Source organism: Toxotes jaculatrix, chromosome 16 (assembly GCF_017976425.1).
Source record: "Toxotes jaculatrix isolate fToxJac2 chromosome 16, fToxJac2.pri, whole genome shotgun sequence".
Taxonomy (NCBI): Eukaryota; Metazoa; Chordata; class Actinopteri; family Toxotidae; genus Toxotes; species Toxotes jaculatrix.
The window spans coordinates 16,102,681-16,118,262 of NC_054409.1; the positions used below are offsets into that span (position 1 = coordinate 16,102,681).

The 15,582-nt window shown below is 44.4% G+C and overlaps 1 protein-coding gene across 2 annotated transcripts in view; it reads right to left on the reverse strand.

Moving 5' to 3' along the window:
* Positions 1 to 70: 70 nt before the first annotated feature.
* Positions 71 to 15,582, reverse strand: part of ric1 (RIC1 homolog, RAB6A GEF complex partner 1) — a 32,085-nt gene continuing 16,573 nt past the window's right edge. Inside the window, exons 4-27 of one of the 2 annotated variants that reach the window (XM_041058848.1) lie at positions 15,366 to 15,473; positions 13,286 to 13,431; positions 12,933 to 13,069; positions 12,102 to 12,190; positions 11,230 to 11,318; positions 10,148 to 10,292; positions 9,996 to 10,044; positions 9,385 to 9,555; positions 9,080 to 9,292; positions 8,645 to 8,683; positions 8,273 to 8,383; positions 7,905 to 7,994; positions 7,613 to 7,773; positions 6,731 to 6,869; positions 6,522 to 6,638; positions 5,981 to 6,388; positions 5,548 to 5,859; positions 5,246 to 5,404; positions 4,632 to 4,768; positions 4,234 to 4,514; positions 3,855 to 4,067; positions 3,510 to 3,687; positions 3,234 to 3,422; positions 71 to 3,118 (exon numbers count right to left, since the gene is read on the reverse strand). In XM_041058848.1, coding sequence (XP_040914782.1) covers positions 2,803 to 3,118; positions 3,234 to 3,422; positions 3,510 to 3,687; positions 3,855 to 4,067; positions 4,234 to 4,514; positions 4,632 to 4,768; positions 5,246 to 5,404; positions 5,548 to 5,859; positions 5,981 to 6,388; positions 6,522 to 6,638; positions 6,731 to 6,869; positions 7,613 to 7,773; positions 7,905 to 7,994; positions 8,273 to 8,383; positions 8,645 to 8,683; positions 9,080 to 9,292; positions 9,385 to 9,555; positions 9,996 to 10,044; positions 10,148 to 10,292; positions 11,230 to 11,318; positions 12,102 to 12,190; positions 12,933 to 13,069; positions 13,286 to 13,431; positions 15,366 to 15,473 — 3,997 coding nt within the window. In that variant the 3' untranslated portion in view covers positions 71 to 2,802. Of the gene's footprint in view, positions 3,119 to 3,233; positions 3,423 to 3,509; positions 3,688 to 3,854; positions 4,068 to 4,233; positions 4,515 to 4,631; positions 4,769 to 5,245; positions 5,405 to 5,547; positions 5,860 to 5,980; positions 6,389 to 6,521; positions 6,639 to 6,730; positions 6,870 to 7,612; positions 7,774 to 7,904; positions 7,995 to 8,272; positions 8,384 to 8,644; positions 8,684 to 9,079; positions 9,293 to 9,384; positions 9,556 to 9,995; positions 10,045 to 10,147; positions 10,293 to 11,229; positions 11,319 to 12,101; positions 12,194 to 12,932; positions 13,070 to 13,285; positions 13,432 to 15,365; positions 15,474 to 15,582 lie in introns of both variants that reach the window. The other variant, XM_041058847.1, reaches the window with a different exon arrangement.

Genomic DNA, 15,582 nt, shown 5'->3' on the forward strand with positions numbered 1-15,582 from the left:
CATACAAACATCAGACCATATTATACCTAGAAATTATCTGGTTTAATAGTTCTCAATGAGGCAAACTAACCAGTTTTAAAAATAATTTATTGGTCTTTATGTACAAGGGGAAAAAAATGAAGTAGAAAACCAAACATGAGTAGAAAAGGCAAATGTACAAGAGAGTATCTTTACACTGCATTGAGGATGTCTGCTGCTCCTGCCTCAGATATAAAACTTTACTCAGAGTCAGGAAACAGGCAATACTTTTAAACTGTACACAGGAGGGAGGGAGCGCCGTCCACCTCGTGAGTGAACGTGACACCCGAGTACCACGAGACACACCTGACCGACCGCTCCTCGCCTGCAGAGAAGGAAACCATAAAAGATCTGCAATATTCATTTCCGTAGGAAATTGTCTCATATGCTGTCAGCATTAGTTTTTGAGCATTGATGCTTATGTTTCGGATGAGAGGGATGGATTGTGTGTGTGTGTGGTGTGTGTGTGGTGTGTGTGTGTGTGAGAGAGAGAGGTTTCGTTCCCCCTGCATAATGACTCGAGCGCTCAATCGAAGCAACCGCTTAAAACAGAAGGCCTCTGGACGTAAAGTCTTTGGTTCATCAAGTTACCGTTTTCAAGTCAAATAAAGCTTACAGCGGAGCAGCGTAGTGTAGCTGTAGGCTTGTTCAGAGTGGAGACGGGCCCCACTGGAACGAGGGTGCAACGGGATTTACACTGAGTGACCAACAGTACATCGGCGACAGCAGCACTGCGCCGCAAAGTCACTTTGCCCTTTTGTGAATAGAGAGTGTTTTGACAAATACAGGCAAATCATTAAAAAAAAAAAAGAAAAGAAAAGAAAAACCGTTTAAGAATCTACATTTCATCAGACACCACACCAGACTCTTGTACACGCTGACAAGAGAGCAAAGAAATCTATCTATAAAATATAAATTTGGTCTATCACGAAAAGTAAAAGCAAACAGATGGTGGAGGGGGGGGTCAGAAAAGAAGTAGTGAACATAAAAAATAAAGCTGAGTAACATTTCAATACATTGCACAACATAATACTGACGTATCTGTGATAAACCTTTTAGTGCTTATGGTAGAGAGCCAATACATGACTTTGATTAACTAAAAGGGGGGAAAAGTTTGTTATCACTCATAAAAACAAATGGAGCACATTTCCAGGTGTCAATTCAGCAATGATCATTCAGCTACGATGCCCAATAAATAATAATAGCAATAATGATGACTAATACAATAAAATCAATTCCACGTGATGAAAGTCACCAAAACATTTCGACGCACTGTCAAACACAACGCGGTTACACGCATTCAGAAATCCCACGCAGAAGCACACAAAAACGCACGCGGTGAAATCGGTGATCGTTGTCTCGAGCGGTTCAGGGGTGCGATATGCATGTTGGACTGGACGAAGTATGATGATGAAGGTTAAACTGCCGCGACAACCATTTCATCCTCTTTTTCAGAAACGATACTGGCGTGCGCCACTGTTAACACGACCGACTGGGGAATCACATCGCGCCCCTGCAGTGAGTGACGGGTACAACAAAATCTACAGAGCAGGATGGCTTAAATAACACAACGATCAGGAAACACAATTAGAAACTGTCAGACAGACTGACACTGTGTTTAAAAGCTGGATAACGTATCATATGATTTTGGTTCTTATAGCACGTTTCACCCATGAGCTTCATCCCTCCACAGTTTTAAATCTGCTCGCCTAAGGAACACTGATCTGCCTCGGTTGTTGTCTAAAACCTGGACCACGCGGAGAAAAGCAGATACCCCCCCACCCCCCCCCCCCCGGGACACTTCTGGGCCTGGACTTCATCAAGGTCGGGGTGAGGTCGGTGCGCGAGAAATACATGAGCGGAGGTACTGATCAGAGGTATGAAACTAGTTTGCACTCGCGAGGGTGGATTCTTCTCCAGCGATCATTTTCTTGGACATCTTAAGGTTCTCACCTCTCAGGAATTACACAGAATTCATAGCACGAGCAGTTTGAGACTCAACAGGGAACGAGGTGTAATTGATAGAAAAATAATGTCATCTTGTACATTGTTACATTATTGAAAAGGTTATCACAAAATATTTTTAAAATCATATGAGGTATGAAAGTATGAAACACCTCTTGTGCGCACAAACAGAACGGCACACGCTTGCTGTAGGCTCAGACACACTTCAGTGCATCTCCTAAAATGGTTTCGTGAAGAGAGCTTTGTTCTACATTATGCTTAGCAACATAGCATGATGCCATGATCAAATACGCTCAGGTTTCTTTTTTTTTGTTGTCTTTGAGCTGATTCTTGCACTGTTTGCATTGACCAATGGAAACAAGGGAGCTTTTTGTCTGGAAAGTGGAAAAAAAAAAAAAAAAAAAAAAAGCCTGGTGCCTTCCTGTGCTGGTCTACAGCTTCCAAACACCACAGCGCTCTGACACAGGTGACCTTTCTCTAACAGACTGAACCCTGTCTCCGGTTGAGCTGCGATGTCTTTGTGTCAGTCGGGCTGTCTGTTGCTCTCTTGGTAGCTCAGTATCCACGGGGGGGCTCTAGTCGACACAAAGGGCAAATCTGAAGAGTGGATAATACTGACTCTAAGAACCTGCAGGAGAGGTACTTTCTGTGCACACACAAGTACACACACACATGCACGCACACACACAAGCACACACACACACACGAAAATAAAGTCTATTTCCAGTCGCTGCTGCTGCTGCTGCTTCCTCCTCTCCTCTTTCCCTCCAGGGGCCCAAAGTTCACAGGTTATTAGAGTCCAGAGGAGGCCCCCTGGGTTCAGGACAAGGTGCAGTCGTAGGCCCCCTCCTCGTCTCCCTGCTCCTCTGTCTGTTCAGGAGGACAGTCCTCGGAGGGGGGGCGAGAAAAACCTCCCGCAGGTTCGAGGGAGGGAAGGGCCAGGCCCAAAGGAGCCGCTACCCCTCTGCTGTCCTCGGGTCGGGGTACAGCGGCGACCCCCAGCCCTTCAGAGCCGCCAAGTTTGGAGCTCTGGCTGGTGGGCTGGAAGGCTTCAGGCTGCACCTGCTCAGACGCAGAGTCCATCAGCTGCTGCAGCTGCGGCTGGATCAGGTTGAGAAATGGTTTGTATCCCAGGCTGAAAAAAAAAAAAAATACAAGTCGGTTAGCAACATTTGTCCAACTGACACAAACTGAAAGAGATAAACAGGAGCAGCAGAGGCACATCTGTACAGGCCACATGTTGAACCCACCAGTCGGTGGAGGCCCACGTGTCGACGGCCAACAAGCCGTTTCGGACACTCTGCACAGTTTCCTGGGGAACCTCCGGGTTGTCCAGGAAGCCGATCACCTGCTTGATCACATTGGCGTCCCGCAAGATCAGACCGATCACTACACACCACTCCAGACAGCACGCCTCCATGAAGACGTGGAGGAGGTACCTGAGGAAAACACAGAGGGGCACCGTCGTCATATTACAGGCTTTCAGTCTCACGTTGAGCCGAGTCAAATAATCAAACAACACTCACCTGAGCTGCACCTGCGACTTGTGCGGGCCCTTGTTGGCCAGCTCCATGGAGATGTGCTCCAGCTCGGCCTGGCTCAGGCTCAGAGTGGAGGAGTTCTCGTCAACCATCGTCCAATCACCATCCACCACTGAGCTGGTCTCAGTCAGGTCTGTGGCCGAGCCGATGCTGTACTCCTCCACTAGAGGGAGGAGAGATGAAAGAAAATGTTTAAAAAAGAAAAAAAGCTGGTGAGCACTTCACTGATTAAAACGCCAAACAACACGAGTTGATAAGAACAAAGGGCAGATCAGAGCCTTTTTCTAATTTAATGGAAAGGTCAGGGATTACCTGTTCAGGTCTTATTACCTTTGTTGGTAAGCAGTGACAGGAAGGCGTCATGTGTCTGAGTTGAGTGCTGGTTGGAGTGAGCGGACGAGGCCGTGTCCATATCTTTGGCCCTCTGCCCAAGCCCGTCCAGCCAGGTGTGGTTGGTGGGAGCTGCCTGAGGGGGCGCTGTGTCCATGTCGCTGTTCAACAGGCTGTCAGCTGACTGCGACTTCAACAGCCGTGTGCTCAGCACTTAGAGGAACGACAACAAAAAAAAGTGCAAGTTAATATTTAATTAATGCATTAACTGTATTCAGTTAAGTCCAAATTAATGTGTTCATCTTTTGCTCCAGCCTCTCATCATCAGCCCAACATCAGGGATTAAAGTGCTAAGCTTTCAACCAAGCCCGTCACTCACCTGTGCGACACCGTCCGTTCTTCAGAGGCGAGCTGAGGCTTCCCACTGGAATCACAGGGAACGGCCAGAGAAAATCCTTATGGAGTTTCTTCAACGCCAAAACGAAATCGTCAACATGGGCCACGCGGTTTCGCTCGCGACACAACCAGCCGATGAGTTCGAAGCCCAGCTGTGCCGAGAAGCATCCCAGGTCGCGGAGGCGTACCTGCTCCAGGAGGCGGCGGGCGTGACGCCAGAGCATCATGTCAATGTACATGTTCTCCGCACACTCCACTTCCCGACTGTCAGGAATGAAAGCAGGAGGAAGGAGAGAAAGGAAATGTGGAAACATTTAGATGTTACAGAGCAAAACAGAATCGTAGTCCCTCACAATCTCCACTGTGTGTGTGTGTGTGTACCCTTTAGATGAGGGTCCAGTGGGCATACTGAGGGTCTTCTGCAGGTTGAACTTTCCTGTAGAGATGGAGTCTGCCGACTGAGACAAACTAATGCTGCGATTTCTGAAGAACTCAAAACCTCCAGTTGAGCTGGGTTCCTAACACAGAGATTCACACCATTAGTTTCAGTTTCATCAGGTTTAGAATAAAACGTTTCTGAATACCAAGCACAGCCCACTACTCACAGCAAAACAGGTCAGCAGCCACTCGTGCTGTGTTTCCGTGAGTCATGTTTGTTATTAAATGTCAAAACACTTCCTGTGTGCTTTCAAGTGTTGTTTTGAAGTGAATGTTATTAATGAATGTATTTGTCCTGGCCTTACAGCAGACATTTCCTTTTTTTTTTTTTTAATCCATTTTGGCACTTTGACATTGATATATTTGAAAATGGCTAAAAACTACACTGCAGAAAAGGCTCCTTTAAACATGTCTCTCTCCTTTCAGTGTGGACAGATGAAAGCATACAGTATATAAATAGGATTTTCAGGTTTTAGGTCGTGAGTGATTTCTATGACCAGGGTCGAAAGAACAGACAAAAATAAAAAGTTGTCATGAGATGCTTTGAACTTGCTCACCTGAGTTGTAGGCGTTGGGGGCGGAGTCTCCATCTCCCCTGAGCCAATGGCTTTGAGGAATCGGATCATGTGCCGGCAGAGGTCCCACTTGCCCTGTTCCAACGCCGTGTTGAAGAGCAGGGTGGCGTGTTGTCTGCTCACTGCTGGAACCTCCATGTTCTTTACAAGGGCAGGGAACAGAAGAAGATGAGCCAAAGAAAGACGGAGACGTGGTGGTGAGACGATGAAAGAGACGTGGTTTCACTGTAAAGCTTTTCGATAATCTCTGCATTATGCTGTGAAAAACAAACTGCAGTCCCTACCTGCAGTATAATCAGATAAGAGGCTGCTGTGTCCAGGTCTTGAGCCATGAGACACTCCTCAAACAGATCTTTGGGGTTTCCCACAGCTGCGAACAGGTAGTTCCACAGGGCGTACTCTGTCTTTCTGGCACAGTGGACGATGGTCTGAAGGAAGAGGGGGAACTCTGTGATGAACTTGGCCACAGTGGGCAGCAGAGGGTCGGGGATGGGCTCCCGCGATGTTGCCTCCTCTTCCAGAACCACATGCACCATTAGCTCCATGACGTGGGGGAAGTAGGGGAGAGAGGCACACGACTGAGCCAGCATCAAAGCCTGTGGGAGAGGGAACGTTAAGGAGGGGAAAGAATGGACTCAGACTGTGTACAGACTGTATAAGAATTGTATATTTGTGTTGATTGTTCTCCTGGTATCACCAGCACTCCTTTAATAATACCTGTTCACCCAGATTGCGAACCAGCAGCTGCCTAAGGATGTGGTGGAGGTAGATCTGGGATGTCCTCTCTACAGTGCAGTAGGGGAACAGCGCCTCCAGTGGCTCCGAGGATCCCTGCAGCCCATCATAGAGCACAGTCTCATTGGTTGCCCCCAGTACCAGGGCGTCCTCGAACAGCACAGCCAGAGGGTAGATGTTGATGTGGAAGGGCAGCATGATGCGTCGGGAGAGGAAGGAGTGGGGCTTGCGGTGGTCTCGGGGGAACAGCGGCAGCCAGACTTTCATGCCTGCTTCGCCGCATGACAGCCACAGGGCCTCCAGCAGGTGGCGCTTCTTCCTGTTGGAGCGACAGGTGGTCCACACGTTCTCCACACACTGGGCCAACACAACAGGAGGGCAAAACGGTAGCTAGGGGAGAAAGAAAACCAAATATGTAAAATCTTATTCAGTTAACATGCTGCTTTAGTGAAATTTCTGAATATAAGTGAAAACAGCTGAAAGGTTAAAATTCAGAAAATCCAAGCAAAGTGTTTCAACTCACCAGCTTCTTGTTATTAGCAGGTGTCTCCTTCTCTCGTACCTGTGGACCCGAACGGTCCCTCTGTAGCATGATCAACTGACCAGCCAGATTCAACATGATGCTTTCTGCCATGCAGGCCTGAAACAGACACGCAAACATAAAACATGAGTGGACACACACCTATAGAGACTTTGTGTGTGTGTATATGTGTGTAGCTGTTCCTGTGTTACCTGCTGCGGGGCTTTCAATGTGATGCCAGTCTCTGTGCGTACGGACGTGAGTGTGACAGAGACCACGAGGGCCGGGTGAGGGATGTAGCGAGACATCGACACCTCCTGCAGCAGCTCCACGCTGGCTGACGGGTTTGGACTGGAATGACAAGTATGAATACACAAGCTGTAAGTCAGAATCATGACTTTAAGGTAAAAACACATAATGCATGTGGGACATGGTCACTGACTATATCTATGTTCTGAAATACTGGCAAAGAACTTAAAATATGTAGCACACTGAAATCTTTTATTCTGGTTGGACTTCTGATTAAATTTACTCGATGTACTGTACCTGACTGCAAAGTCACTAAATTACTATTTAGATAATATTTTAAAGTTCTCGTTACAATGTCAGACATAAAGCTGAGGCCCAGTTCTGTCGTGTGATAGGTTTTAGACCAATGGCTTTGACTAAAGGCCTTTTTTCCCCAGTGGAAAATATAGCTGAGTAACACTATTATGACTGCTGGTGCCAGGGATTTCCCTGGTGCTGGAGTGTGTGAAAGGAAGAAACTATGCTGAATGTGCAGAACAGTATCCAGTTTAGAAAAGATAACGTCGGCTCTAAGACGTACTGGCATTTGTTTTGGGTACTCAAAGTTTGGGATCTTAGATAGAGAGAATTTTAGCTAATCCTCACCTTGAAAATCTGCCACTAATATGTGAATAAACATATTGGTTGTACAAGCCCACAAACACATTACTGCCAAAGTTACAGGGTATGAAGAAACAAATATTTACAGGTATTCAAAAAAAAAAGTTTAATGTCAAATTAGCGGTATTGAATGCTAAGGAGATCTGAACTGACTGGCAGGGTCATATGTATACAAAAGAGCCCACCTGTCATTCCTCTTCTCTATGCTATAGAGGCAGATGGAGCAGTCAGCTCTGAACAGGATGACCATGTCTCTGAAGACGTTGAGCAGCAGAGTGTCTGAGTGCAGCTTAGTGACCGAGGCAAAGGCGTTGTCCAGGTTGGATGAGCGTTGATAGAGCCTCAACTGGTGTCGACGGAGGGACGATAGAGGGAGACATCATAATGAGACTAACATGACTAAAATCATCATACATGGTAGGAAAATAGAGGGGTGAGTGAGAAACAATGGTGACGTGAGTGATGCTTCAGTCTCACCTGCTCTTGCTGGTCTATAAAGTTGTAGCAGGCCACCACCACAAAGTCAGTCCACCAAGCCAGACCTCCCGTCACTGTCATGTTCTGCTCCTACAGAGAAATACAAGTGCACATTATCATTATTCACTTGGGCGAAGACTTTTTTAAATTTTTTTAATTTTTTTTTTAACAACCTAAAAATGTATTTCCCTATGAATTCTAGCTTGTGATAGAGAAGCCAGCTGTGCCAGCTAGCATACATTACATGTTCACTCTGGAAAAAATAAAACACTTTCCGGTCACCATTCGTTCATTGGTAATTGCACTAATGCCATTCATAGAGGGTAAAGTTTAGAATTTTTTGTCCTCCAGTCTATGGAGTCACATACCTGAGTGATATTTCCAAACAGCTTCCATTTCCTTGTGAACAAGGAGTAGTGTGCAAAGCCTCGCCTCCCTGCCACAGCCATGCACTGGCCTGCTGTGTCTATGGCTGCAAACTGTACACACACACACAGTCAAAAAGGCAGACAATAGTCTAATTTCATTCAAGTTTACTATGTAAACATTAGTGTTACATTACTACTTTTAAAGGAATATTGCAGCTTTTAGAGTCTGAGTGCAGGAGTACCAGATGTTCCACATGTAACATCAAATTCAAAGCCAGAAAGTTCAGAGGTTCAGAACAAACGGATGAATTTAATACAAGTTTCTGTGATTCCTGACACACAGCCAACTCACACACACACTCCCAAACTTACCCTTATTGGCCAGTTGCTCTCTAGGTATGTGCTGTGAATCTGGACAAAAACAAAAAAGAATAATAATGAAAAAATTAACAATACCTCATATCCACTGAGCTATATATACAAAGTCAAGATAAAGGCACTTGAGCTTATATAAAGCTCTGTGGCATTTGTTGCCTTTCTTTAGAGCTAAAATAATTAGTCAATTAATTTGATTAATGCAGTCCTACAGATCTTAATGATAAATAAATGAAAATGCCACCAGTATTACCTGTTTGTGCCATACTGGTGGCATTCTGGACATCTGAATCTCAAGAAATAATTCAAGAATCTTTTCAAGGTAGGAGGTCAGCTCTTATGTTTTTTCCAAAATGGTATAAAACTGCCAATTCTCCACTGGTTAGGCGCATAAATCCCACCTAACCAGGTGTGATGCCTGTGCATCCTCACCTGGACCACGTGCCAGTGCTTGTGTCCAAGTAAAGTGCTGAGTCCCTGAGAGAGAGAGGAGTCGGGGTTGGGGGGGTGGTGCAGCGGGCTGCCATCGCGCGGGTGTAAGTGTGTGTGTGGGTGTGAGTCAGACGTGCTGTGGACCTGCGTTGGGTCACCGCAGGTCAGGTAGAGGCGGTCTTCACCATGGAGTAACACCTGCTCCTGGTTACTCTGTAAAGCCGAGAGAGCACCAAACAGAGCATGAATGTTTAATGTGTGTGTGTGTACACAGAATTGATAATACAACTCTATCTTGCTCTCACCGTGCAGGGGTTGACTGTGAGGGCACTCTTGATGAAGTGGAACTGCAGTATGCCGGCCTGCATGGAGGAATGAGGAGGTTCGACCATCTCCACCTCCTCCTGCTCTTCCTGTCTCCTCCTCTCTGGTTTGTTAGGGAGCACCCATAGGTGGTACCCCTCTGCTCCCCAGCTCTGGAAAGGGCAGAGTGCAAGTTTCAGTATGAACAATGGTGACAACACATAAAAAAATAAAACCCCAACCAATATGGAGAAAAATCATTTTAACATGCAAACACATTAAATATGTAATGAAGAAAAACTCTCATTATTCTAACTGGAGCAGATGCAATTAATTAATGGTGCTTAGGCTGTGTGTTACCTCTGCTCCACTTCAGTGAACAGCAATTTGCTTGTAAATAACAGGGTTGAACAGGGACTGAATTTTAGCTACAAAACATAACCACTACCCAAACACCTGTTTCTTTTTTAAGCTGATTCACTGTCGTTATGTTAACTGACCTATGTGGCCTCAAATCTCTTCAATATACTTACACAAAGAGTTTTATTTAATTTATTCAGTTTTTTTAAATGTTAAAACATAGACAGAGGGACAGTATAAAAAGTCCCCTAACCATGGAGCTGATTTTAATGGGGTCCTTCTTGGTACCATCAGAACGATACCTGAGGGGAGGACACAAAAATACAAAAATTAATTTTAGAAAAAGGTTCATATCAAATTGCATTAAACACAAATGTGTGTGTGTGTGATTGTGGGTCCACCCACGCAAAGTCCTCTCCCAGAGTGCAGATGAGGTGAGCTCCAAAGACACTCCACAGCGATAGGCCACCACACTCCCATGTAACCATGGCAACGCTGTAGTCAGGTGACCAGCAGATGAGCTTGACTGGGCCTGTCTTGTTATAGATGTCTGGATAGGCAAAGAATTCAGAGAATGACAGTTCAGAGCACCTTAGTTATTGCTTCATTGTTAAGAAATACTAATTGAATGCTTATGTAAATGATGTGTTTGAAGCACTGAACCAGTTTATATTATGCTCTTTTCTCTCTTCTCAGTACAAACTGTAGCAAACATTGCAGTTTGAATATATTTGAATATTGTCTTTTTCATTGATGTGCTCATTAGTGTTTGGTCTTTTCTTTTCAAATGTTCTTAGAAGCAAACGAGTGATAATTATATAATTTGACAAAAACTCTAGCAGAAGCTGAACAAAGTGTTTTTAAATCAGTACTTTTTTTTAACCATAATGCCTAATGATATACTTAAAGCATCGCAACCTAGACCTAGATAAGCAGCAGAAAAGGGATGGATGGAATAACCTATTAAAAATTCAAGTTCATTTAAGTTTTTGCTAAAATCCACACTTGCTGACTGAACTCAAAAAAGGACTGAACTTTGAGAACAATCCCACTTGTTAATTTATCAGAGTGTAAATTCTACCTGCAGCTAAAGACTGGATACAAGTACATATTATAATCAACACTACTTCCCATAGCACACATGTCAATTCATTTTAAATGTTTTTAGTACCTTTTAAGGCACTTTTTGAGGAAAATGTGTAAGAATTTTCATGACTTGCACATAGCCCTGGAAGCAGATTCCCTACATGGCAGCTCACCCACTAGGTGGAGCTATGGCTTTAAATCCCATTACAGAGGTCTGGCTGAAAACAGATGTGAACTAAAGGGAAACACAGACACAGAATCCCAAGAGGGAGACAGCTGAAGGAATGCAAGTTATCTCAAAGAAGAATTTGTGTAGGGGTATGACACGGAGGGACAGATAAAGAGAGGAGGGAGACAAAAAGGGGGAAAGACAGAGAGAGAGAGAACCGTAAGGGTGATACCTGGGTAGTGTTTCGGGGTGAGCTCCAGTTTGTGGGACAGCTGCATTGATCCAGTTGTGGTGTCTATCATGTACACCAGCACTGAGCCGCTGTAACGAGAACAAACACACTTTAGGATCAGAATGTTGCTACAGTGCAAATGACCGATGGCTGTAATTTGGACCAATACCTGCGAGCTACTTTTCTATGCTTTGAACGTCTCCCAGCTTGTCTGTACACTTTAGTGCTTATTCATTTGGACACACACACATGCCTGCAAATACCTCTAAAACCAACAACACAAGCTGAAGGTATTTATTGGTATTGTGCGTGATTGCAACAGTTTAATCAGAGAGGCTTGAATCTGATTTCTTCAACTGATGCCTACTGATACATTAGTTCAACTCATTCGGTGGTAAAAGTCACACCAATCCTCATTAGAGTAACCAACACTTTTATCTGGAAATGTGTTTTCAAAGGTGTATTTGTGTTTTCTTGCTATACTGCCAGACTCTAGACTTCATTTCTCTTGTTGTCTGCAAAGGACTGTTTGGACACTAATTGTATAAAGAACTGTAACACTGCGGGTGCATGTTGTTTCAATAAGGTACAAAACATAGAAAACGTGCAGAAAAAGATGAAGAAGGAGATTATTAAGGAGTGGGGAAGAGAAATTCCTGCCAAGCTGGCAGATTGCGCAGTCCATGAGGAGTTTCTGACAAGCACACATTAGGTAGCCTCTGCAAACACAACCTGACAGATTCTCACAGTGGACACACACCACATGGACAACAATCAGTCTCTATAACACACACATGCAAACAAACACCCTCAAGTTTACTTCCCAACAGTGGGTTGTAGAGAAACAGACAGACAGTTGAACACACACGTACCTGGCACAGCCGAAGGCCATCAGTCTGTACTTGTTGTTGACAGCCACACAGGTGCCATCAGTGATGTCTGCTGCCCAGACGCCCTGTAGCTGCTGGACACAGACACAGACACACACACACACACAAAACACCTTTATGATTTACAAATGCCTCACAGTGTGTATGATGTCAGTTACAGGTCTGCAGAATGTGTTTTAACTGCAGTCTCTCAAACATATCACTTACATTTAACATTAAAATGCTTTGATAATTCTAAATGAAACTTTCACACACACATTATCAGCACATTGCTTGGCTACAATCTTGGTTTAACATTTATATCTGGACACATTATATCTTGATGGTGACATCAACACCCACTTTCCAATTTCAAAACATGATTTCGAGCCAAAATTTTAGAACAGCTTGTTAATGTTGAGCTCGGCTCGCCTCTTCGGATGTGAAAATAGATCCTACGGATACAGTCATCACTGTTTAAATCAAGCCAAGACAAAGTAAGAGCTCCAGGCCCTGTACTGGATCATATTCTCATGACATTAATAAAAAATACTGCGCTGCCCTAGTTATAAAATATGAAAAGCTGTTGACCTGAACAAGTTGTAGCACCAGTTTGGATACTTTTTTCTAGGTAACTGGCTCTGCGTATCTCTGCTCGTTGGGAAAACTACTGAGGTTTCCGGTGCGACTCTCACTAAACGAAAATCAAACTACTGAAAGCAGAAAGGCCATTTTTCATACTCTGTGTTTGCACATCTGTGTTTACCCTTTAGGAAACCGTGTGTACATTTTAACATCAACAGTTAGCGTATGTGTGTCTGTAAGTGTCCTTACGTCTGCAGTGATGGTGCTGCTGATTGGTGTGATAAAGCCCAGCCGTCCGTCACTCAGGACCACAGCGAAGCCGTCCAGGGTAACACAATACTCCATACAACGGATATACACTCCCTCCAGGTCGAGAGAGGGACCACCTAAACATACATTTGAAGTATTCAGTGCAACAAAGAGACTGAACCGGGAGCTGCAGTGAATGATGGGAACATAAAATAATTCATCTTATTTTGAAATTATTTGTAATTTATTTCCAAACAACAGCAAGTGGTTTGCTGCTTCTGTTTACAGTGTGAATTAGAATCAGGCCTGAATTCTTCTCCTGTATTTAGCTGCGCGCACAGGTCAAATCTAACCTCGAGCAGACTGCAGGTCTAGCGAGAAGGGGATTGTAGTGAGGCAGATGGCCTTGCGCCCGTTGCTGCCTAGCCCGTCCCAGTGCAGCACGTGAAGGTAGCCGTCTGCCGTACACACCAGTAAGTCCTCCTGGAGGGACTGCAGGCTGGTGGGAAGAAGAGGAAACACAGAAATGAGAATTTTGATCAAAAGGAAGAAAATGTGGATTAGTTGGTTTAAGAAAAAAATGCAGGGGTGGTAGTTAGGAAGAGTGGGAACAAGTTGACAAACAGCAGAGTGTTAGAAAACAGTGGGCTAGTCATCATCCAGCTGTGCCCTCTTAGTGCAGCCTGAAAGTTTTACTGGCCAGCTGTGATGAGGCCACATAGCTGCCAGTGCCAAGTCTCACTGTCTTCTAACACACAAGGGAACAAACAGTGTGTTTGTGTGTGTGCATAGCGCTTCATTGTCTTCCAAAAAGTATGAGAGGCCTAAGACTGAAGATGACACAATGGGACAACCAAGAGAAGAAAAGCTGGAGTCAGAAAGGAGAGAAATAAAGAGAGGCAAAGGGTGGAAAGCACAGTGGACTTTCACTGTGGAGGAGGCAGCGACTTTTACGGTAGTTTCACAGCCGGAGACACCCACTCATCTCCTGCACAATCAAGCTGTGCCTGTGAAATGCCGACAGAGTGCTCTCGTTCAGATGACTACTCTATAATCTCTGTCTAGTGCAGACAGTGGAAGGGATGTGACAGATGAACAAAGACACAGACAATACAAACATGAGATAAACAACAAAATGAACAAAAAGTAAGCAGAGCAGAAAACTGGTGGAGTGACAGTTCGTGTCACTCGGCAGACAAAGACGTCAAGTTAGAGGATGTGGGGGTGATAACAGGGAAGGCGAAAAACAAGAAGAAAGAAACTAAAAAAGAACTGAAATTAGCAAAGACTGGAAAACAAGGAGACGGCAGACACAGGCTCTTATGTAACAAGCGCAAGTGTTGTTCTTCGGCCTTTGTTATTTCTTCACATAAATTTTATTATAATTTGGGGACTAGGTTTTAGAAATCCACATTAAAACCAACACAAGTTTCTATGGTAAAAGTGGACAAGGGACTTCCTGGTCAATTTTTTCACAGTGCACTCTAAGCTTATGATAAACCTGTATGAAAACTGGATGATCTGCTGAGAAAAATGTGCGATGCTGTGAAAGTAGTGTGTGACTTTTGTGTTTCAACAGCGAGGTGTTTTTGATAACTGGCAGACCTGAAGCGCAATGTTTTACAATAGGGCAAAGATTAGAAATGGATCTGTCTTTACACAGTGTCAGTGATACTGGCTTAAAAATCCTGAAGTGCTTTATCAAGTCTTTTCAGAGAATGTGGAGAAGTACATGCATCCTGTTCATCTTCCCAGCACCCCTCCACCTCTGCAGATTCATGTATATTTCTCTGCAGGCCTCTGTGTTTACAGCTAACAGAGTGGGGGGAGCATAGCTTCTCACTGCACCTCAGCCACCTCCCGCTGCCGATGCTGACTTTCCGTAAGGGAGAAGAGAAATTTTCAAGTCATTACTCTTGAGCCAAATGCCCTTCACAGATACTGCACACAAAGAGCGGGTCACTTTTAGCAGCCACAACAATGGTGCAATTTTTTTAAATACCCACTGGGGAACCGCCTGAGCAAGAACAATGTAAATGCTGTTTAAATCAATTCAGAGGTCAGCAGAGGCTAGGAGCTTAAAAATGTATTAATCCATGTTAAAGATACTGAAAGGTGGCAGAATAACACTCGAGAAGAGACTGTGTAGTTTTCAGATCTTTTAGTGGAAGACTCATGATTAAAGATTTGAAATGAGGAAAAAAATTATGTACATGAAAATCCCCTGTGCACAAGGGCAGGATCATACGTGATTCATAGCACTCTCTCTTGTTTTACAGGAAGCACTTGATTAAGATACACAGTGAGCATATTTTTGGTTTCAGTTTTGCGTGCATGTGAGCGTGATGATACATCCAAGACCAAGAGTGAGGATGAGTAGGGTTTGTATGAAGGGAAAAAGGCAGACACAAAGGACAATAAGAGACCCTCTACCTGGTGATGGGGGCCTCCAGATCCACAGGTTTCTTCATCTCTAAGGACAGGGCCGGGGCACATTGCTCCTCCTTATAACCTGGGGTCACCTTCACACGAGGACTTCCCCTGGGGCAATGCATTAATACAAATATGTATATTAGTTTCACTGATGTATAAAGACAAGTGCTGAAAACCCAAAATGCAACTCATTTTAAACTCATAGTGCTGAAAAAAA